This window comes from Taudactylus pleione, unplaced genomic scaffold, assembly GCF_031769625.1.
Source record: "Taudactylus pleione unplaced genomic scaffold, aTauple2 ptg000066l, whole genome shotgun sequence".
Classification (NCBI taxonomy): Eukaryota; Metazoa; Chordata; class Amphibia; order Anura; family Myobatrachidae; genus Taudactylus; species Taudactylus pleione.
Window position 1 is genome coordinate 15275765 of NW_028284468.1, and position 22807 is coordinate 15298571.

General features: G+C 42.5%; 1 protein-coding gene across 3 annotated transcripts in view; it reads right to left on the minus strand.

Annotated features, from left to right (window-relative positions):
• MYO1B (myosin IB) overlaps positions 1 to 22807 on the minus strand; it is a 275621-nt gene that overhangs the window by 139501 nt on the left and 113313 nt on the right. For all 3 annotated transcript variants that reach the window (XM_088466667.1, XM_088466666.1, XM_088466665.1), the window contains exons 5-7: positions 13871 to 13975; positions 11495 to 11541; positions 9342 to 9405 (exon numbers count right to left, since the gene is read on the minus strand). In XM_088466667.1, coding sequence (XP_088322793.1) covers positions 9342 to 9405; positions 11495 to 11541; positions 13871 to 13975 — 216 coding nt within the window. The remainder of the gene's footprint in view (positions 1 to 9341; positions 9406 to 11494; positions 11542 to 13870; positions 13976 to 22807) is intronic.

Here is a 22807-nt window from a genome sequence, read left to right on the forward strand (position 1 = left end):
CTCAAAGTAGCCCCCTTTTGCTTGGATGACAGCTTTGCATACTCTTGGCATTCTCTCAATCAGCTTCATGAGGTAGTCTCCTGGAATGGTTTTCCAACAGTCTTGTAGGAGTTCCCAGAGGTGCTGAGCACTTGTTGGATGCTTTTCCTTCACTCTGCGGTCCAACTCATCCCAAACCAGCTCAACTGGGTTTAGGTCTGGTGATTGTGGAGGTCAGGTCATCTGACGCAGCACTCCATCACTTTCCTTCTTGGTCAAGTAGCCCTTACATAGTCTGGAGGTGTGTTTGGGGTCATTGTCTTGTTGAAAAACAAATGATGGTCCCAGTAAGCGCAAACCAGATGGGATGGGATGGCATGGCACTGCAGAATGCTGTGGTAGCCATGCTGGTTAAGTGTGCCTTGAATTTTGAATAAATCACCAACAGTGTCACCAGCAAAGCACTCCCACACCATCACACCTCCTCCTACATGCTTCACAGTGGGAACCACACATGCAGACACCATCCGCTCACCTTCTCTGCGTCTCACAAAGACACGGCGGTTGGAACCAAAAATCTCAAATTTGGACTCATCAGACCAAAGTACAGATTTCCACTGGTCTAATGTCCATTCCTTGTGTTTCTTAGCCCAAACAATTATCTTCTTCTTGTTGTTCATCCTCAGTAGTGGCTTCTTCGCAGCAATACAACCATGAAGGCCTGATTCATGCAGTCTCCTCTGAAGAGTTGATGTTGAGTTTTGTCTGCTACTTGAACTCTGAAGACTTTATGTGGTCTCTAATCTGAGGTGCTGTTAAGTAGCAGTTTCTGAAGCTGGTAACTCTAATGAACTTATCCTCTGCAGCAGAGGTAACTCTTGGTCTTCCTTTCCTGGGGCGGTCCTCATGAGAGCCAGTTTCATCATAGCGTTTGATGGTTTTTGCAACTGCACTTGAGGATACATTCAAACTTCTTGAAATTTTCCGTATCGACTGATCTTCATGCCTTAAAGTAATGATGGACTGTCATTTCTCTTTACTGAGTTGAGTGGTTGGTGCCATAATATGGATTACAACAGTAGTGGTGTCCACTTTGTACTAACCCTACCTCTGCACAACACAACTGATGGTCTCAAACACATTAAAAAGGCAAGTAATTCCACAGATTGACTCTTGACAAGGCACACCTGTTAATTCAAAACCATTCAAGGAGACTACCTCGTAAAGCTGACTGAGAGAATGCCAAGAGTGTGCAAAGCTGTCATTAAAGCAAAAGGGGCTACTTTGAGGAATCTAAAATATAAAACATATTTTGACTTGTTTACCACTTTTTCATTTACAACATACTTCCATATGTATTCTTTCATAGTTTTGATGTCTTCAGTATTAATCTACTATGTTGAAAATAATTGAAATAAACAGAAACCATTGAATGAGAAGGTGTGTCCAAACTTTTGACTGGTACTGTATTTGAGAGATGCAGGTGATGCGACTCAGAATCAGGCCCATACTGTTATCAGTAAAGGGACCTTGGAGCTATAAATTCTAAGAAGTGAAGCAAGCAGTGTAGCTAAGCTGTGGCAATAGCCAGAACAATACTTGTTTGAATGGGAAGAGATATTTGTTACAGGTAAATGGGGAGTATGATGTCACTATACAGGTCATTGGAATAACCTTGTATTCAGTCATATGTATAGCTTTGGGGTCCTAACTCAAAGTAGCCAATAGAAAATTAGAAAATATTCAGGGAAGGGCTACAAAAATGATGGACTTCGAGCTGAACTTCCTCTGGTACCCCATAATAACCTAATACTTCCACAGCTATTACTCTGGGTGACTAAACATAGCACTGTGTGAGAGCAGATGTTTCCTTGGCTAACAAAGATACCTAAATTAATGTTAATGATTCTGTGGTCGCAGACCCTTCAGACTATGCAAAAAGAGGGTTTATCCTTATCCAAAAAATGGCATAACTACCACCTTTACAAACTGTAACTATCCCCAGCACGGAAAAAGAGAATACTCGTATCGTGGTATTGCTTTAATATGGAGGGGCTGATGGGTAGTGATGTAATGTTAATGGACTCAAATGTAGTGCTGTAGTATGGAGAAGCTGAGAGGTAGTGTTGTAGTATGGAGAGGCTGAGAGATAGTGCTGCAGTATGGAGAGGCTGAGAGGTAGTGTTGTAGTATGGAGAGGCTGAGAGGTAGTGCTGCAGTATGGAGAGGCTGAGAGGTAGTGCTGTAGTATGGAGAGGCTGAGAGGTAGCGCTGTAGTATGGAGAGGCTGAGAGGTAGTGCTCTAGTAAGGAGAGACTGATCGTGCTGTAGTATGGAGAGGCAGATAGTGCTGTAATATGGAGAGGCTGAGAGGTAGAGCTGAAGTATGGAGAGGCTGAGAGGTAGTGCTGTTGTATGTAGAGGCTGAGAGGTAGTGCTGTTGTATGGAGAGACTGAGAGTTAGTGCTGTTGTATGGAGAGGCTGAGAGGTAGTGCTCTAGTAAGGAGAGACTGATAGTGCTGTAGTATGGAGAGGCTGATAGTGCTGTAATATGGAGAGGCTGAGAGGTAGAGCTGAAGTATGGAGAGGCTGAGAGGTAGTGCTGTAGTAAGGAGAGGCTGAGAGGTAGTGCTGTTGTATGGATAGGCTGAGAGGTAGTGCTGTTGTATGTAGAGGCTGAGAGGTAGTGCTGTTGTATGGAGAGGCTGAGAGGTAGTGCTGTTGTATGGAGAGACTGAGAGGTAGTGCTGTTGTATGGAGAGGCTGAGAGGTAGTGCTGTAGTATGGAGAGGCTGAGAGGTAGTGCTCTAGTAAGGAGAGACTGATAGTGCTGTAGTATGGAGAGGCTGATAGTGCCGTAGTATGGAGAGGCTGAGAGGTAGTGCTATAGTATGGAGAGGCTGAGAGGTAGTGCTGTAGTAAGGAGAGGCTGAGAAGTAGTGCTGTAGTATGGAGAGGCTGAGAGGTAGCGCTGTTGTATGGAGAGGCTGAGAGGTAGTGCTGTTGTATGGAGAGGCTGAGAGGTAGTGCTGTTGTATGGAGAGGCTGAGAGGTAGTGCTGTTGTATGGAGAGGCTGAGAGGTAGTGCTGAATTTTGAACAGGCTGAGGAATAATGCTGCAAAGTGGTGGTGCTAGGTGTAATGTGTAGGGCTGTGGGGTAATGTAATGTGTAGGGTCTGAGGCCAATATGGGAACAATTGCAGTAATGTGGAGGTTACTGCAGTTATGGTAAGCTCTAGAACCAGAAAGAGTAGAACATTTCCTCACTCACTTCAACAACATCGAGCTATAAACATGCACAATATCCATAGAATTCTTAAGGTTTAAAACAGTTTATTCTTAAGTCATTAAGATTTTACAAGTAAATCACAAATAGCATAGACAGTAACCTGCATATAAAACTTTAAAAACACAAAAGTACAGCATAAAATAAAAAAAAGAGAAAACAGTCACTTCAACTGCTACACAAGTTAGTATTTGTATTTTATACCTTGTTTTATTTAGGTTGTTCTGTAGCATACTTATCAAAACTATTAAAAGAATTCAGAAGATTCATGTTTTTAAAGATATGATAGAACAAGGAGGCAATTTGATATTTGGTTAAAAGAAGACTTAAGTGACCTAAGAATTAATATTCTACAAAAGTGGTGAAGGAACCAAGGGATAGTTGTAATTGGGACTCATAGTGAAGTAACTGAAGAATATACAGGACAAACTCACATATTGATATTGTACTATTATCCCTGAGCACCAACACAATAATCATTATTTAACTGCATGCACAATTATTATTGTGAATAGTTAAAAGACCATAAAACAGAATGTACTTTTTTAATATAAACCATGATGATAAAGTATGTGATATCACTTCAGTACAATAGTTACTTTAAATTCCTAAAATAAAAAGGAGATATAGAAATAAAATCTAAACACATAATTCACACTTAAAGTATCCTATGATGAGCTGGATGGCATGTATGCTAGGCACACCTGCAGATAATCGTACATGTCAGTTATAGCCTCAGGCAGGAATTTCTGCTGGAGCCCAAACTTCTAGTAGACAAAGCAACTACAACACACTCTAGTAAATTATTCATAATTAGCAAGTATTATGGATTCACAATAAATTATCTTTATTATTAATTTTGGTGCACTATAATGGTTTTGTCTTCAAGCTGGAGAATAAAAAAACATATTTCTGCTTAACGGTCTGATTTCAGCTTTATGTGATAGAGATAGCTCTCAAACAATGAAAATAATCCGATAACCCAACCTCAAATTTAAATGAGGAGTCAAAAAAGCTAAATGTGCTTCTCAAAGCATTTTATAGTCTCCATCTGTTCCATGCAAAGGTGGACAAATATATTTGGGCCACTGGCCCCTGATCTAGACTGTCTACACTCAGTCAAATTTCTGCAAGTACTACCTGGATCAGAGGTTAAATGATAATAATTGCTGCATATTACAACTACACCACAGATCTGAACGTGCTTTCAAAAGATTTTATGTAGACTGTGATCATCATTCTCAGACTCCTGGAGGTTAATTGCCTAAGCGGCAGCTAGCACAAGCCACCACTTCTAGGCATGTTTAAGAGGAAAATTTAAAATGGCGATACCATTGAAAAAAAAACGTTCATTCATGTGCACTGAATATCATTGCCATTTTAATTTTCCTGCTTAAAACACACCAGGAAGCAGCAACTTTTGCAAGCCACCAATTAATGACTTTACCCCATGGTGTGTTCTGAAAAAGAATAAAGTAAAAAATTGTCACACGTGTGCATTAAAGAATGGATGCACACAATGGATCGAAAGGGAGAGGTTACATTGGAAAGAAAAACATAAAGAGATTACCCCACCGCTGTAAACCAGTCAATAAGCTACCAGTCTATTTTAAAAAAATTAAGCAGAAGTTACACAAGTATATGTTAAGTCACTAGTCAATCCTGGGCGCTTCTGCTATAAGCAAACCTAACCCTAAACAACAGAGAGTGTCTAAAGGAGCAGGTACAATTTCCCCTAGAGCAGCGGTGGCCAACCTGTGGCTCTTGAGCCACATGCGGCTCTTCCGTTGTTCTGATGCGGCTCCCCTGACTGACACTGACTGCCTCATCTGAAAGGCACGCAGCTGTTCAGAGGAGGCTCGTCCTTTGTTGCAGCAGTCTGCTCCGCTCTGGAGGGTGATGTGGTGATGTCACACCACAAACAGAAGTCGGAGCTCAACTTATGACTGAACCTGCAGCCACAAGGAGGACGTGGTCGCAGACCCTGGAGCCTACCTACGTGACACAGACAGTTGCAACAGGGTAAGAGCTGTGAGGTTCTTTTTGTTTTCTCATTTTATTATTGACATGTGGGGGGCTGGAGTGGCCCGTGGGGTGGGAGGGAGTGTGGGGGAAGGTGGCTGGACTGGAGTGGCCCGGGAAGAGATGGGGGGCTGAAGTGGCACATGAGGGTCTGCTGGAGTGACAAATTGGTGGCTGGAGTGACACATGAGGGGCCACTGAGGTGACACATGGGGGGTTGCTGAGTGACACATGGAGGGGCTGCTGTTGTGACACATGAGGGGCTGCTGGAGTGACAAATGGGGGGCTGAAGTGATACGAGAGGTTGGTTGCTGAAGTGACACATGAGGGAGACTGAAGTGACACATGGAGAGGCTGGAGTGACACCAGAGGGACTTGGATTGTATTATGTGAATCTGATTTTTTTTCAGTATTTTTGTGTATGTGGCTTTTTTAGTGTAGTTTATGTGGATCTGTTTTTTTCAGTGTGTTTTATATTGTTCTGACTTTTTCTTTCCCTTAAAAGTTACCTACACAGTGATTGTGTGCATGCACTTTTACATGCTCCTGCAATCATCATACCAGGGGCTTGGCCTAGCTGGCCACACACCTTTTTTTTTTTTCAGGGCGTGCGAATGATCTCGGCTCTTTGACATACCTACAGATACTTTTGGGCTCTTTGCCTCTGACTGGTTGGCCACCCCTACCCTAGAGAATCTGTGTTTTAAAGCCAACATAAAGGATTCAAATCAGTGTTATTAAATAGGCACTTTCCTGCTAATCCATGAAAATATAATTATACGATAATCCATTAGGCATGAGATTGTCTTGTGATACTTTGCACAGCAACCCTTTAAATCCAGATTAGCTACATAGCAAGTAAAGGTTTCTGCAAATTACTATGTATAATGCAAATATTAAAAGATAAATGTAAAATGATGCTTTTGAGAGACTACTTGTTAGCTAGTTGTACATGACGTTTTACCAAGTCCGGACAAGAATATTGACTTGTCTCTCCCATATATTATACTATAACCTCTCACAGCATGCAACCTACTGTAGGTGGCAGGGCCTAGTAACAGGGGGTCATTGGGAAAGAAGCAAGGAGAAAGGGACAACAATATGACAGAAAGTAATTAAAGTGGCGGTAGTCACTAACATCTGAACGTGCTCAATGCCTGTACACAGTGATAACATCATATCTTATGCATGCATTAGGCAAAGCAGAGTTTTGCATAAAGTATCCTTCAATAGTCATGTGCTATATGAGCACAGACGGTGTAATGGTTAGCATTACTGCCTCACAGCACTGAGGTCATGGGTTCAATTCCCATTTTGGCCCCAACTGTGTGGAATTTGTATATTCTCCCTGTGCTTGCGCGGGTTTCCTCCATGTGCTCCGGTTTCCTCCCACACTCCAAATGTGTGCATGTAATAGGGAATATAGATTGTAAGCTCCTCTGGGGGCAGGGACTGATGTGAATGGCCAAATATTCTCTGTAAAACGCTGTGGAATATGTGTGCACTATATAAATAACTGGTAGTAAATAAACAATAATAAATATGAGGTTCTTATTACATGTAGCTGATTAGGACAGATGTCGAGTCCTAACTAAAGGCCCCAATACATCAGCACAATTGAACAATTGGAAGATTTGTTGCCCAATTTTAGGATTTCCCAATCGAGCAATCTGCGCCCATACATTACAGATCTTTTCAGATTTTTGCAGATAGATTGCAACAAAAAAAAAACATATCTGCCAATCTTGAAAGGCCCATCATTTTACTAGTTACGGTCTGCAAATCTGCTGATCTTTTCCATACTCTAGCAATCTACAGCACCAATCCATCTGTGAAATCCAACATGTTGGGCAATCTGATTGAACAATTCCAATAATTTTTTGGTTGCAATCTGCATTCTGTGAAGCCCATACATTGCAGATATTTTTGCACAATAATCTGCAAATTGCAGAATTGCCACAATCGATTGCTGATGTATGGGGGCCTTTAGTGTAACAATGTATTTGGTGCCTCTATATCCAAAGAAAATCTAACTTATGCTGAAGTACTATTCCCGTAAATTGGAGGAGGGGGAGAATTTTTGTGAGCTTCTGGTTTTGACCTTGTTCCATCAGTAAACTGTTCCCAGTTTCTGAAGATTGCTGTGCTGACGGGTGCCTGGATCTGACCATGAAGCTAACACAATCAGTCATGTGAGTGGTAAACAGGAAAATTCAGCTGACGAAGTATGAATTGTCTGGCTAGATAAAGGGCAGGCTGTCTGGAGATGCATCTAGTCGCAGTAGAACATTAACAAGATCATTTTTATTTGCAGATCAAAGTCAGTAGAGCTGTACATAATGTGCAATGAAGATATTGCATCTGAAGAGATAGGTCATGTTCATCTTACAGCTAGGAAAAAGAAAAAAAAAGAAAATGACTAGGATTTATTCCTTATGACAATTTACCATAACATCATAAATAATTGCTGCCTCCATTAGGGATAGTGGGCCTGATTCGGAGTTGGGAATAGAGTAAATGCAAGTAATTCCGTACCTGGACAAACCATGTTGCAATGCCAGGGGTGCAAATATATACATTATTTTTGCATGTAGGGTAAATACCGGCTGCTTTTGCCTGTAGCAGCTGGCAGCTTTATTTACACTGCAATAGAGGGGCATATACAATTGGGAGCAAGGTTTTCTCTGAAAAAAATCCTGTGGACCTTGCGCCCAATTATGGAATATTGCGGGTATCCACACTCCCGATACCCGTGGTATTAAATAAAATAAAAATGCATGCAGGGTTTTCAGCACTGAAAACCCTGCGGTGCAAGTAAAAATATAAATAAAGTAAACTACACACTGGTCCGTTGGTTTCCACGGTTCCCGGTCATCCCCCCTCCATCTTTGCAGTGGGGAGGGGCCTCTTGGAGGCCGGTGGGCTACTGGGAGGAGGGGGAGGTGGCTTCTGGGAGATGTAGTTCTCTCTGCATCTGCCTAAGGGAGGGCTCACACACACACCGGGGTCACACAGACACTTACATACACATACTCATGCATACTACACACATGCATAATACTCACACATTACTACACACACTTGCTCTTTCTTAGTCTATTCCCAAATCTGAATCAGACCCAGTGTGCCTACATGTGTTAAACCTTTTTGTGCCATGAAACACAGAGCTTTACAACATCTTAATTGAGTTGATTGTCACTGCATAGAAATACTGTGCGGTTTAGATTATACTTACAGAATGGAAGATCAAAGCGTCCCAGTTAATGCCGATCAAGCATTTTAGTTCAAAACTCTTACTGGACTTCTGGATTTGTATGCAGTTGGCAATGTTTTGTATGATTGTACATGATGTGCTTATAAGTATAAAAACTAAGAAAGAGTTGTTTTTTTTTAGGACATTTATTCATGTTTTAAACACAAATCCCAAGACATCACAAGTACATATAGCAAGCAAGAAACTGTATACTAAAATTCCAAGTCATATCCCAAGGTCTTTCATTATCAGTTCAGAAATAGCACTAGTTTCTGAGTAATAGCAGTAATAACAGGGCAGAGTTGGGGTCAGCTCTCATGGATCCAAAAGCAACGGCTAAAAACATGTTCAGTACTGGAGCAAAGGTCCCTGCTGTTCATGAGCTGTCTCACAGCAAATGGCATTATCTAGCTGAGATACAAAGTGGAGTATGTTGACATTGTATATGGTACATGTGTACCCCATTCTGACTATTTAAAATACGATTTAGTCACAGTTTTGTAATTTTTTTCGTATTTTCCAGATGAAAGGAACAAAATCTACAGAATAGACTTCTGATCACATTCTGCAGTTAGCCAGAAATTACACAGCTACAATCCATTAATTTCAATGGAAAACATGCGTCAACCATGTCTAATTGGTGCCAGGTGGTAAATGCTCTAATATAGGCTTTGCCATCTTTATGTGCAGCATCCAAATTTGAATGTCTAGTACCAATAATCTGGATCCTGGCTCCTAAAAGTTTACTTTGCCCAAAACATATATAAAATATTTAAAAAATATATATATTTATACTTACAGTTACTAATAACACCACCAAGTGGGTCACCCTTGAAATCAAATTCAATATCCATGTATTTGCCCTAGAGAAAGAACAATTAAAAAGTCAGTGAAATTTTCAATTGGAGGTGAGTTTATGTACACTCGTAATATAATCCCTTTGTTTGCAAGTTGAAAGTTTTTGTATCTGAACTACACAATGATCGCTTTCAAAAAAGCTTTTCATAAACTTCCTCATTTCCAGTCCATGCAAATCTGTGTGGACTATAGGCCATCACGTCACTATTTTAACAAAGACTACAAAGTTGGCTTCACTGTAGCTATATTTTAATACGCTGAAGCTTCACTATAGCTATGTTTTGCTACGCTATGCCTCTAAAGTAAAATATATTTACAAATACCTTCAATAGACTTGTGGACATGTTATACCAGGCAAAGTTACCAGATAAATCCAACTTTGTGGTAAATTTTTAATCCATTTTTGCAAATACAAGTCCTCAAATGTTTTTGCTAGTCACATGCTCTTTGGAACAGTGGGCCTAATTCAGACCCGCTCGCGAGCGCTGAGCGCCCGCAAGCGGGTCGATGTTGGCCCAGTGCGCATGCGCATGACGGACCCGGCTCTGTCGTGCACATGCGCGAGACCCGGATAGCGACAGGCAAGCCGTTGCTATGGGTCTTGCTACAAAGGGGGCGTGCTGTCGATGGTGAGTGACAGCACACCCCCTTTGGTGGGCGTGCCGGGGCGTGGCTGGCCCCCGTCTGGGGCCGGCCCCACTGACATCACAAGTGATGTCAGTGGGAGTGCTTTCGGCTCTGATAGAGCCAAAAGCACTCCAGGGCTTGCGGCAACGAGACCCTACCACAAGGGTCTCGCCGCAAGCCCGATGGTCTTGACCATCGCGACCATCTTCCTGGCCGCTCGCTATAGCTGTGGGTGGTCACCCACAGCTATGCAAGCGACCAGGAGGCCGGTCTAAAAAAAAAAAAGAGAAGGACGGCCCTTATTCAGAGCGAGCGCTCTGTCAGAGCGTCCGGCTCTGAATCAGGCCCAGTGTTCAGTATCTAATGTTAAGCTAAGTACACAATATGCAATATATATCGTTCGTACAGCTGAGGAACGATATATCTTTAAGTGCATCTGGCCAAGTGTGAATTACGTTGTTCACAAACGTATCGTGGCGGCCCTGCAGCGCGGCAGATGCAGACATATCTGACTGTATGTATGGGCGATCTGACGATCAAACCGTACACTGGCCGCAGGAATCGCCGACACTGACATCGCAACTGGGCAGGCAAATTTAAATGCCCCGACAGTTGTGATGTCTGACCAGACATATGAAGTGGTTGACTGATAAGTGTTTGTAGTTACCAAAACGGACGTTCAGTCGGTGTGGAGATGGCCGCTGGGTCGGCCAAGTCTGTTTAGTTACAGCAATCTCATCTCTTCAGTGAGAAGTGAATCACATACAGTACTAGTTGCAAGACTGGCCACCACAAATGTTATCACTGCCAAGTGCAGTCAGCAGTTTTGACAACAGTCGTGCTTGGGATTTTAAAAAAGCTCACATTGTATTGGTGGGGACACGCAGAGTACTGCCCCCTCACTCTATATACGCAGGCAGCATCAGAATATGCATTCCACTAAAGGTATGTAATGTAACCAACGATAACAGTCACCCGGTAACTCTCTGAGTCTATTTAAACTATGTTAGGGGGACAAAAATGTTGGAATAGTATAGACCAGTGGTTCCCACACTGTGCGCCGTGGCACCCTGGGGTGCCTCAGGACACTTGCAGGGGTGACTCAGGTTGGTGGTCCAGCACCAAATCAACTTATTTATGGTCAATGTAATGTAAATATGTGCACAAACAGAAGCGCAAACCTTTCCACACCACATAAATGAACCTAAGGATGACAGGTAGCACAATTTACTTCACTTTACTACATTTTTTCTGAATTTCTCAATAACAAACATTTGGCTTAGGGGGTGTCGCGAAAATAACACTGTTACTCTAGGGCACCATGATTCAAAAAAAGTTTTGGAACCTCTGGTTTAGACCATATCTTTGGATTACTGTCTCCTAATCGCTAGAATCCCCTAAGTTACCATGGTGTAAGAAATGTTATGCATGCAGGTATCACACTGTGCTTTCATAGCAAATACTTACAAATCTGGAAGAGTTGTCATTCCTCATTGTTTTTGCATTTCCAAATGCTGTTATTTTGAAAACAAAAGAAAAGTAAAATATCAAAGGCAGAAATTGTTATGAAATATTCAAAAGTTCTATAAATTTATAGTTTTGTGCAAATTTACTAGATTGTATATTTTTCTCCTGCTAAAACCCACCTACTGTTTTGTTAGTTTTAATCATGCTAAAAACAAAGTCCTTTTAAAATGGTCAATATTTGTTTGAAACATGAGAAATAACATTACTAAAGCTGGCCATACACGCTACAATTATCGGGGCGATAAGCAGATATGTAGCGTGTGGGGGGGAGACCGAGGGCTAAATATTGCTCGGTCGGGCATGCCGGATTGTCCAGCATGCCCGTCCGATGCGATATTTCCCGGTAAACTGTCGGCCGCATCGGGCAGTGTATGCCCAGCCGCGGCCGACAGACAGACATTCAATGTGTTCAAAGGAAATGTCTCCTCCCCCGAGGGCGGAGCGCTGATGTCTGCCGAATACACTGTGAGAGAAATCTCACAGTGTATGCCAGCGACATCTGCGGCTGTCAGCCGGCCAGATAAAATGTCTGTCGGTCTGACAGGCATTTTATCTGGCCGTGTATGCCAAGCATAAAATACTAATTATGATATGTCTCGCTAGAATAAGTGATTAAATATTTAATTGTCCATGCCACTCTAAGCAAACAGCCAACTGTTAGGCAGCCTATTGTTAGGGTTAGGATTAGGTTTAAGCACCAGGTGGAGGGTTAGGGTTAATTTACATATAACCACTGTCGACCATTGTCAGACAACTTTTGACCATGTCGACCTATTGACTGTTGACCATCTGGTATCGACATATTGACTGTCGATCTATTATATCACACCCCGTACTGGGTACTTTGAATTAAGGCTCATACACACTAAAATTACTGCATTATTGCAGTTAATTGAATTAAGTTTATATACAGATTAATTTATCAACATCCCCCAAAAGGAGACTGTGACAGTGATATCCGAGGACAAAGTTGGTACTGTGCCACTAAAAGCAGGACTGGTGGGAGGCATGGAGCTAGATTACCAGGCAACCCAAGACTCATACACACTAGACGATGTGCTGTATGAACGATATTGGTGAAAGATTTCCCTTGAACTTTTTATAGTGCAGGACAAAACGATATTGGGTGTACACAATGAAATATATCTTTAAAGATATCTTTCAGTGAAGTCATCCTGCCACATCTTTGAACAGGCAATTCTTGACGATATCGTCAGATTGACCTTCATGTACGGACGACAATTGACATCGTTAACAACCCAAGAGAGCGCGTTTTGTTGGTCGTTCACTGCATACACACTGAACGATATACTGTTGAACTATATCGTTATCATCCATATAATTCATAAAAATCATCTAGTGTGTATGCGGCTTTAGTGTTTGGCGCAGCTAAGTTGGACAGACTGTGTCGGGCTAAACGAGGCTATTTTGTGCGATTTGAGGATAGGTGTATAAGGATTCATCTGCAATTTAAAAAAAAAAAAGTTAATATTTCGGCAGGGAAGCATTACAAGAAATCCAGCTAGAAGGCTATTGTAAGCAAACAGAACCACAGAAAGCCTGTCAATGTAACCTGTCCAAACACATTCTTATACAACCTTACAATGTTTCATTTAAACTTCTCCCTGTTAGGCTGGTAGAAGGTCTATGTGCAGAATGGCGAGTATCTCTTGAACCACAAGTATCTTGGGTAGGGACATAGTGGTTCTATACAATTAGGTATTATCTGAACAAAGTGTGTTTGGAGATCTGAGGCAGGGCTTGCTTAGGTTCGTTAAAACAAAAAGAAAGTTTAACCCATGCATGGACAATGGCACAAGCAGAATTCTTTCAGGGGAAATTAATTATTGTGATGTGTGCTTGCAATATTCAGCTGCACACATCCCCAATAATTATAGTAGTCCAACACTGTTCATTTTACTGTGCACTTCTATGGAGAGCAAGGGAAGACTGTCAATGTTACTGTCCGCGAGTTGCCGGCTTTCTTTCTCCAAGAATTCAATTTAAGCTTATATGTAAATCATCACAGAACCAATATTTTTATTGTATAACTTCTACCTCAGAAAACACCTAATTTTTCCAATTTATATTAAAATACTCTTGCAAAAAATGGTCAACCTAATTTTATTCCCTCAATAGCATCCAGCTGTAGATGCATTCTATAGACATGCACATTTTTGTCCACCCTTGCTATCAGTTGTACCTGCTATATGTCTCTGCTTTGGTGCACACTGTCCATTAGAATTACATTGTAAACGTTTATGGCTGTCTAAAAATCCTTAGATTATTCCATTGACAGAACTGAATGAGAACTACCTTCCAGGACTGGATTTGACTGCAATAGCTGTTCTTTGACTTGATTAACTTCTGCTCCTTTTCCACAGACAGCTGCTACATATGACATAACCAGCTTGCTTGCCTCTGAAAGACATAACATGTAAACATAAAGTATATTAAATCACAATGTATACATATAGTCACAATAAGTACAACAATTACTTCTATTTAAAAATCTTTCCAATTTTTGGAATCTTGACGGATGGGAACGCAGTCAGCAAAATGTTACGGTCATGTAGAAAAACATACGTTTGTTTGCTCATCCCCATATGTTTTACAACAATGACTATACTTTACTACAATGAAAGTTACAGTATTTTGCTACTGTCAGTGATTTTAAACCACTGACAGTGTTCAATAGTTTTCTTTATAGCTACAGGAAGAGTAAAATGAATAGGAAAAAATATCAAATAAAAAAGACATAACTTAAGTTGTGCAGACAATTAGGCTCATTACTACCTAGCAAAAGATTTTACTAAGGAGCCACCACTTCCAGCTGGAACCCCAGGGCTGCTATCTGCAGTTTTATCCTGAGTAGTTCTTTGTAGGTTCTGTAATACAGAATCAACAAGCCCCTGACACATGCCACTTTTAAATGGCTACCGAGTGAGGACCAATCACGAGCCTCAATGTCTTGTTCTCAGCTTGTGAATGATGCTCCCAAATTGTAGTTGTAGCTATACGAAGAACAAAAAAAATGTTTCCGGGGGCAAGAGCAGATTAATACATTTCTTTCCGTAGGTGGTAGTATAGCTTTAATCTAAGCTTCACATAAAAATCTGACTGAACTTTTCTAATTAGTCTGGCTCCTCCTTCATTTACAGTACATAAAATGCCAGTGGAATTAGAAGGTGACTGACAGAAAAAAAGAAAAGGTAAATATGTATACAAATAATAACTTTTATAGTGTATATTATTTATAGTAAATATTCTCTCTATATATAAACTATATATTTTAAAGATTAACTATAAACGTAGAACTTTAGGTATCATTGGAATGAAAAATGTGAAAGGTCCACTTTAATGCACATTATCTGCTAGCACACCATATGCACACGGTAGTTGTAACAGAAGAGCACAAAAGATCAATAAGTAGAATTTGCAAAGGAAAATAATACAATAGAGACACAGGTCAATAGGAACACATGTAAGATATTCTGAATGATAACATTATGTTGCATTGTTTGCAGAACAATGTATTTTATAGCACTGCTGATACCAGGTAGCTATGATAATGGTTGCCAAAACAAATTATCTGAGAGCACAGTGTCTTGGAAAATACAGCCTGACACCATTGTAAGCCTTATCTGCTCCAACAACCCAGGGATGAAGCAACCAAACATGAAACGAAAGAATAAGAAGCAGCAGATTAATCACTGAAAATACACAATTCTAAAAAAAAAAACACAACCACCCCTTCACCATACTGCCACCTATAACAACTGAAATAATTGCACATTACAAGACAAGACCCTTTCATTCCTCATACAAGGGTACACTGCATCTTTGCTAGGCAAACAGAGCGAAATGTCACACATCAAACACATGAAATTTCCCATTTGATTTCAGTTAAATGAGATTCAAAGCTCTTCCTCCCTGGGCAGTGATAGGAGAACACATGAGCACTAGAGGCGAGTACCTCTGGTGTGGATCTTAGACATTGGAATTCAGCACTCTACTAGATGGGGGTTTACTGTACAAATAAGAAATTACTGTTTTCAGAGTTAGTGCATTAGTATCAGTGCTCTGAGCAGCCATTTTTCCCGTTTATAGAAGAGTAAAGCATGAGAGCTTGCAGTGAGGTGAGGAGACACAAACTTTGAATAACCTGTGATTCGCAGTACCATTGTCATAAGGAATCGATGTACAGCATATAACATCATCAAGTCTCTGGACTAACCACTTCCCCGGGTGCACTCCCCCGTAATTCAGGAGTCTCTCACACATTCAAGTATGAATAGTCTGTTAGAGGAGATGTATCTCATACCCCTTATACACCAAAGTCCTGGGTCTGACCCAGATTTAGAACATGATTCCAACCCGGATCAGACCCCCTTTCATACTGTGGCGCCAACCCATGATATTCCCGGGTCTGCGCCATTCACTCCGGACCAGAGTCTTCTGGCATTGCAGTGGACGCTTGGAGATGATGTAATCTCCAGGCGCCACTGAAGCCGGCCAATCAGGTAGCATGTGGCACGACCCGGGTCACTGTGACCCAGGTCGCACAGTTTACACTGCAGGGTGACACAGAAACGACCCATGTCCAGCCCTGCAAGCTACCCATGTTGGATTCCTGGGTCACTGGACCCGGGTTGAGCCATTTCCACTGACAGAAATCCCGGGCTGATGTGCGTTCATGTGCAAAAACACAGGATTTTCATGTCAGTGTAAAAGGGGTATTAGAGAGAGATAAAGTGGAGAACTTGCCCATAACAACTAATCGGTTCTAGCTATCACTTATCAAGCACAATCAATACAATGACGGTTAAAAGCTGACTGGTTGCTATAAGCAGCTTCTCCACTTTATCTCTATCTAAGGTTTGATACATCTCCCCCTTACTCTTAAGGTGGGTACACACCTAAAAGATATATCTGCAGATCGACTGATCCCTGCAGCACTCGCTCAGACGCTGTCCGGCTGTGTGCAGTGTGACGTGACATCAGAGGTCACGCTGCGCAGCTCCGTGCCCGCTCCTTCCGCCCCTTCGACCAGCTCAATCACAGGTATCCAGAGAATCTCGGGACTGAGCATTTTTCAATCCCGAATCCTGGGATTGAAAAACGACCCGTGATTGTTCTCCCTAGTCATAACAAAGCAATCCTACTGCAGAACTTTATTTGATCTTCATATACAGTACTGAAGTACATGTACAAATTGCAGTCATACGAGGCTGAGATTCCAGAAAGTACTCTGGTAAAAAGTACCCACTTATCAAATTTTAGACAAATTAATAAATGTTCCCTACATGGAATTTACAAATAAGTTATATCTTTTGGGAGGTTAGTTCCATATTAATTTAGCACAGTAATACAGTTTAAAAATAGTAATCTACTACACAATGGGCCTGATTCAGACTTGGGAATAATGGGGGAGATGTAAGAAGCCCTGAAGCGGTATTAGCGCATATTAAGTGAGCTGATACCGCTTCTCCTCGATGTATGATCGGGAGGTTGGGCGGTAAATGACAGAGGCGCTATGCGCCCCTGTCATTATCGGCGCTGCTATCTACAAGATAGCAGTGCCGATAGCCTGGGCCATGTATGAACGGTCAGATCGCCTGACCGTTTGGCCCGCTGTAGCTGTCGCTATCGACAGCTACAGCCTCCAGGTTGCGCGTGGGGATCTCGCGATACTTGCGAGATCCCACAGATGCTCAGTGGAGCCGGCCAGCACTGACACACAGTGCGTCAGCACTAGGCTGATGCGGTGTGGTCACTAGCGGGTAGCGCCGGAGGGGGGAGTTAACGCTTCCCCTCTCCGGCCGATGAGATGTTCATATATCTCATCGGTAGTGCTTCCTGCTTCGCCTCGGTAAAGAGGCGAAGCGGGAAGCGTTACATCGGCACGTTAAGTGCAGCTATAATACATCTACCCCAGAGGACATCTCTCTCAACTGTGAACCTGAACAAACCATATAGCAATGCAAGGGGTGTAAATACATACAATTTTTACATGTGGGGTAAATACTGGCTGCTTTTGCATGTAGCCCACAAATACTGCACAGTTTTATTATTACTCTACGATTTAGATGTCAGTTTGGAAACACTCCTCCCAAATCTAAATCTCTCTGCACATTTTAAATCTTCCCCACCTGCAGTGCAGCATGGTTTCACCAAGATGATCAGTTGAGAGATATATCTCTCTCTAATCCCAAGTCTGAATCTGGCCCAATGTGTATATAAACTGGTGCTAAAATGATTATGCAAACAAGCATAGTAGTCATATTAAATAATAACAGACTATATAAAACCATGACTTTAAAATATATTTAAATTATTTATATTTTGATGTTGATATGAACCCATGATACAGAAAAACAAAGTTAAAATACCTAGTGGTTGTCCACTTTAGGGATGGATCTAGCAGCAACAGTGCACACACTACACCAGACAGGTTTCATCAGAACATTGTAGGCTTGGGATTTGTACTATACATGCTTATAGGGTCATGTTCATGTACAGTCGACAATAGCAACAAGAGTCACTCTTGCACAGAAACTAGTCCAGATCCTTTTAGATAAATTTTTTTAAATGTTATATTTTTGTTTTAAACATAGCATTAAAGATGTTCATATATACTGTATTTATTTCTGCATCAGAGTATCCATGTAAGATTTACATGCCACTCTAGGTTACAGATATGTCCTCTTGCATCTTTGCAGTGTACACATCAAATCGCGGCACACATGGAGTGAGGCGTGCGCTCTCGAGCAGATATGCGCACTAGGGGCCTGATTCAGACCCGGACGCTATTTGCGCTCGCTCTTTGCGGTTTGTTGACGCCTCTATGTCTGAGCGAGTGAACGAAAAATGCACGCGCTATTTTTGCTGTTCGCATCACACATCATCTCCGGTATTTATTAGATTAATCGGGAACATCGAAAGGCATCTGAACTGCTCACAGTGCTTGTGGTAGGTTTTTCTTACTGCAATCACTGCGAGCAGTTCAGACTAAAAGACAACTAAGTGACATGGCCGATGACGCTCCTTTACTAATTATGCACTCCCATTAAACGCCCTTTTCACCGTTTGGCACGCCTGCGTTCGGATCTCCACTCACCCGTTTTCAAGCACCTTCCCCTGTTACCACCCACAAACGGTACATTCAGTCAATCAAATTAGTAGCCCCTCGCTGTTTTGCGAGCGCACGATTTCCGACCGCAATGACTGGTTTGCGCATGCGCATTACGACCCATATGCATGCGCAGTTGTGCGAACATCGCTCAGAGAGAACGAGCGGCCGCTTACGAGCGGCTCTGAATCAGGCCCTAGGTTCACACCCGCAACTCCATAGGACTGCAAGGTGCTATCGTAGTGCGCGCCATAGTGTACTGTAACGTATGCTGCTGCAGGTAATCGCATGGTGCGATGCGTGCGTACGTTTGTGGCGTGATCGGCAAGGATGTAAGACACATCTGTACATCTCCCTGCTTTCATCTCTTCCCCACTACTTTACCTACAGACATGTACAAACGTGTTGGTTCCCTTACAGCTCAATGAAACATTACTTCATACTTCTTCAAAGGTGATGTAATTGAAAGCTATTGCCTCATGTATACCTGTGTGCCTTTGCTATGTCATAGTATAAAGCAAAGAAATAGTGAAAGATAAATTATTGCTTATTCGACAAAGATATCCTGAAATGGCCAGGATAGATTTGTTGGTACCACTAAGAAAAGATAATAAAAAATTAGATTGCAGTGATATTTCAAACTAATTGCTTTCTTGAATTAGCAACACACATGTATTCAATCTTCTAATCAGTCATTTAACCTATTTAAATAAAGAAACGTAGACCCTATGCTGTTTGGTATCATTGTGTGCACCACACTGAACATGGACCACAGAAACCAAAGGAGAGAATTGTCTGAGGAGATTAGAGAGAAAACTATAGACAAGAGCGTTAAAGGTAAAGGCGATAAGACAATCTCCAAGCAACTTGATGTTTCAGTGACTACAGTTGCAAATATTAGGAAATTTAAAGACCACGGAACGGCTGCCAGAGGAAAATCGACCCCCAGATTAAACAGAAGGATAGTGAGAATGGTAGAAAAAAAGCCAAGGAGATAAAAGCTGAACTCCAAGGTCAAGGTACTGTATGTCAGTGTCTGATCGCACCATCGGATGCTTTTTGAGTGACAGTGGGCTCCATGGAAGAAGACTGAGGAGGACTCCACTTTAAAAACAAAAATACAGCATACAGCCAGACTGGAATTTGCATACTGACAAGTCACAATGCTTCTGGGAGAATGTCCTTTGGACAGATGACTGAAAACTGGGTTTTTTTGGCAAGTCACATGTGCACTATGGGCCTAATTCAGACCCGCTCGCGAGTGCCCGCAAGCGGGTCGATGGTGCTCTAATGCGCATGACGGAGGGAGCTCCATCGTGCACATGCGCGAGACCCGCATAGCGACAGCCAAGCTGTCACTATGGGTCTCGCACCAAACGGTCGATGGTGAGTGACAGCACGACGTGCCAGGGGCGTGGCTGCCCAGACGGAGGCGTTCCCATGGGAACGCCTACCGTCTGGGTCCGGCCCCACTGACATCACTAGTGATGTCAGTGGGAGTGCTTTTGGCTCTGAGAGAGCCACAAGCACTCCTGGGCTTGCGGCAGCGAGCCCCTACCGCAGGGTCTCGTCGTAAGCCTGATGGTCGCGATGGTCTTGACCATCGCGACCATCTTTTTGGCCGCTCACATAAGCTGTGGGTGGTCACCCACAGCTATGCGAGCGGCCAGGAGGCCGCTCCATTTTTAGGTAGGAGGGCCCTGATTCAGAGCGAGTGCTATGGAAAGATCTGAAACATTGGAAATGCACTAAGCCTTGGAGAGTGATAAAGTACCAACCAATCAGCTCCTAACTTTCATTTTTCAAACACAACCTGTAAACGGACAGTTCGGAGTTGATTGGTCGGTATCACTCTCCAAGGCTTAGTGCACCTGCCCATTTGGAGAAGGCACCCATCAAACCTGAGACAGCTGAAGCAGTTTGTCCATATAACTCATTTGAAACTGAAAGTGTTTCGTTATATATATTTGTCTAATTTTCCCTGTGGCTGCCCCGCCCTGTCCCGCCTGCCCCCTAAGTCTCTCTCTCTCTCTCTCTCTCTCTCTCTCTCTCTCTCTCATGCCCCTCAGTCTCTTGGTCTCCTGCGCCTTGTTTTTCTCCCCCTCTGTTTCTCTACCACTTACTTTTAACTTAAGTGCTCCTCCGTGGGCAGGTTGTCTTTAAAGGACAATCGGCCCCAACCAGTTACCACCAGCTGGCATTGTCAGAAGCTCAGCACATACGGTTCAACGTATACACACAATGTGATTTTTTTTTAAGCAGTGGTCATCTTTCTTAAATATGTAGGTACATATCTACATATATAAGCTCAAAATGTAGAGCTAGTAATGGCTTATAAAAAGTAGCACAGATGACAATGTGGAAACTGAAGCTTAGATAGTGCATCATGTGCTCTGAGTTGGTGTCAGAGCTATTAAGTTTCCAGATTTTGCAGAGTATCCCACACCGAGCTTTTTAAACCAAATCCATACAAATAATCAATACAGTTTTGATAACTGTTGGCAAGTATGCGTGATGTAAGGATGGACTGGGGCTGTAGCAGAAAAGAAGCATTGCCACACCTCACAAGGGAATTTCGAGAGTTACAGAGGCGTAGTCTTGCGGCCCCCCACTGTCTCTTTGCATGCCGGACGAGAAGACCGACAGGAGGCTGTGCTGCTTGGCCAGGCTTTCGGGCTGGACCAGCCGATTGGGCCAGAAGTGCTAGATGACCTGTCTAGCCCTCTATGTATGTATTTCCTTGATACTAATGCTCTGTGCTCTTCTTACTAGAAAACAGTGTGGTTTGATAGCCCAGGTGACTTAGATGTTTGATATGGTTCCCCTACCAAATTGCTACACAAAATGGGATGATATTTGTGGGGCAGTAGCTAATCAACCATTTAGGCACAGATTTAGATAATTTATTCTAATCAGGCCAGGACTGTTGTGCCTCCTATAGAGAAGATAAATAACATAAGATGTGGAAACAAGGGACAGTCTGCCATTCCTGCTCCTTATTGCCTTTCCACAAATACAGCCCTGGACCTCTATTTATCTTTAACAAACACAGTATGCTGCAATAGATTTAATGACAGGAAGTCAAACAAGGATTATCAAAGCTTACCTTATACATATTCAGTTATGGCAAGTTCCTGAAACTTATCTATATATCTCACAATATTACTCTTAGTTAGCCCTAACTATGTGGAGTTTGTATATTCTACCTGTGTTTGCATGGGTTTCTCTGGGTGCTCTGTGTTTCCTCCCAAAGTCCAAAAATATACTGGTAGGTTAAATTGGATGTTGTTAATATGCCGGCGGACAGGATGCCGGCCGCCGATATACTGACAGTAAAATGCAGACGCTGCTATCCCGAAGGGGATCACGATACCGGTGTCGGCATCCCAACCGCCCAAATCCTGGATAGGGGGTTAGATTTAGGGACCCCCAGGGGGAAATTAGGGTTAGGCTCCCCCCTGGGAAGGGTTAGGGTTAGGCTGCGGGCAGGGGTGTGGGGTAGGGTTAGGCACCACCCCCAGGAGGGATAGGTTTAGGGTGTGGGAAGGGTTGGGTTAGGGTTAGGCACCACAAGGGGGGAGGTTAGGGTTAGGCACCACCAGGGAGGTTAGGGTTAGGCACCACTAAGGGAGGGTTAGGAGGGGAGAGGGGAGAAATGGGGTACTTACCTGCCCCTGTTGGGATGTTCACTCATCGGGCTTCAGCCGCCGGTATTTCATACCCATTCTGTTAAATGGCTCCTGACAAAAATTAACCCTGGTCTGTATGTGTGTGTGAATGTAGTAGAAAACATGAACTGGTGGCTCCACTAGGGCAGGGACTGATGTAAAAGGCTAAATACTCTCTGTAATGCGCTGCAGAATATATATTTGCTATATACAGTAAATAACTGGTAATAAACAAATCATTAAAACAATTAGCATTTTAGGTTTACGTTTTTTAATTGATGTAAACAGTGTTTTGGTTTTCCAGTTCATGATACTGCAACTTGAAAAGAATAGGTTATATATTTAAAGGTCTATCGTAGAGACACATATACTGTATATATATTATCAAATACTATTATATTAGGGGCAAGAGCAGGATTTCAATATGAAGAGTAGTGGGGCTGAGGTACCTTT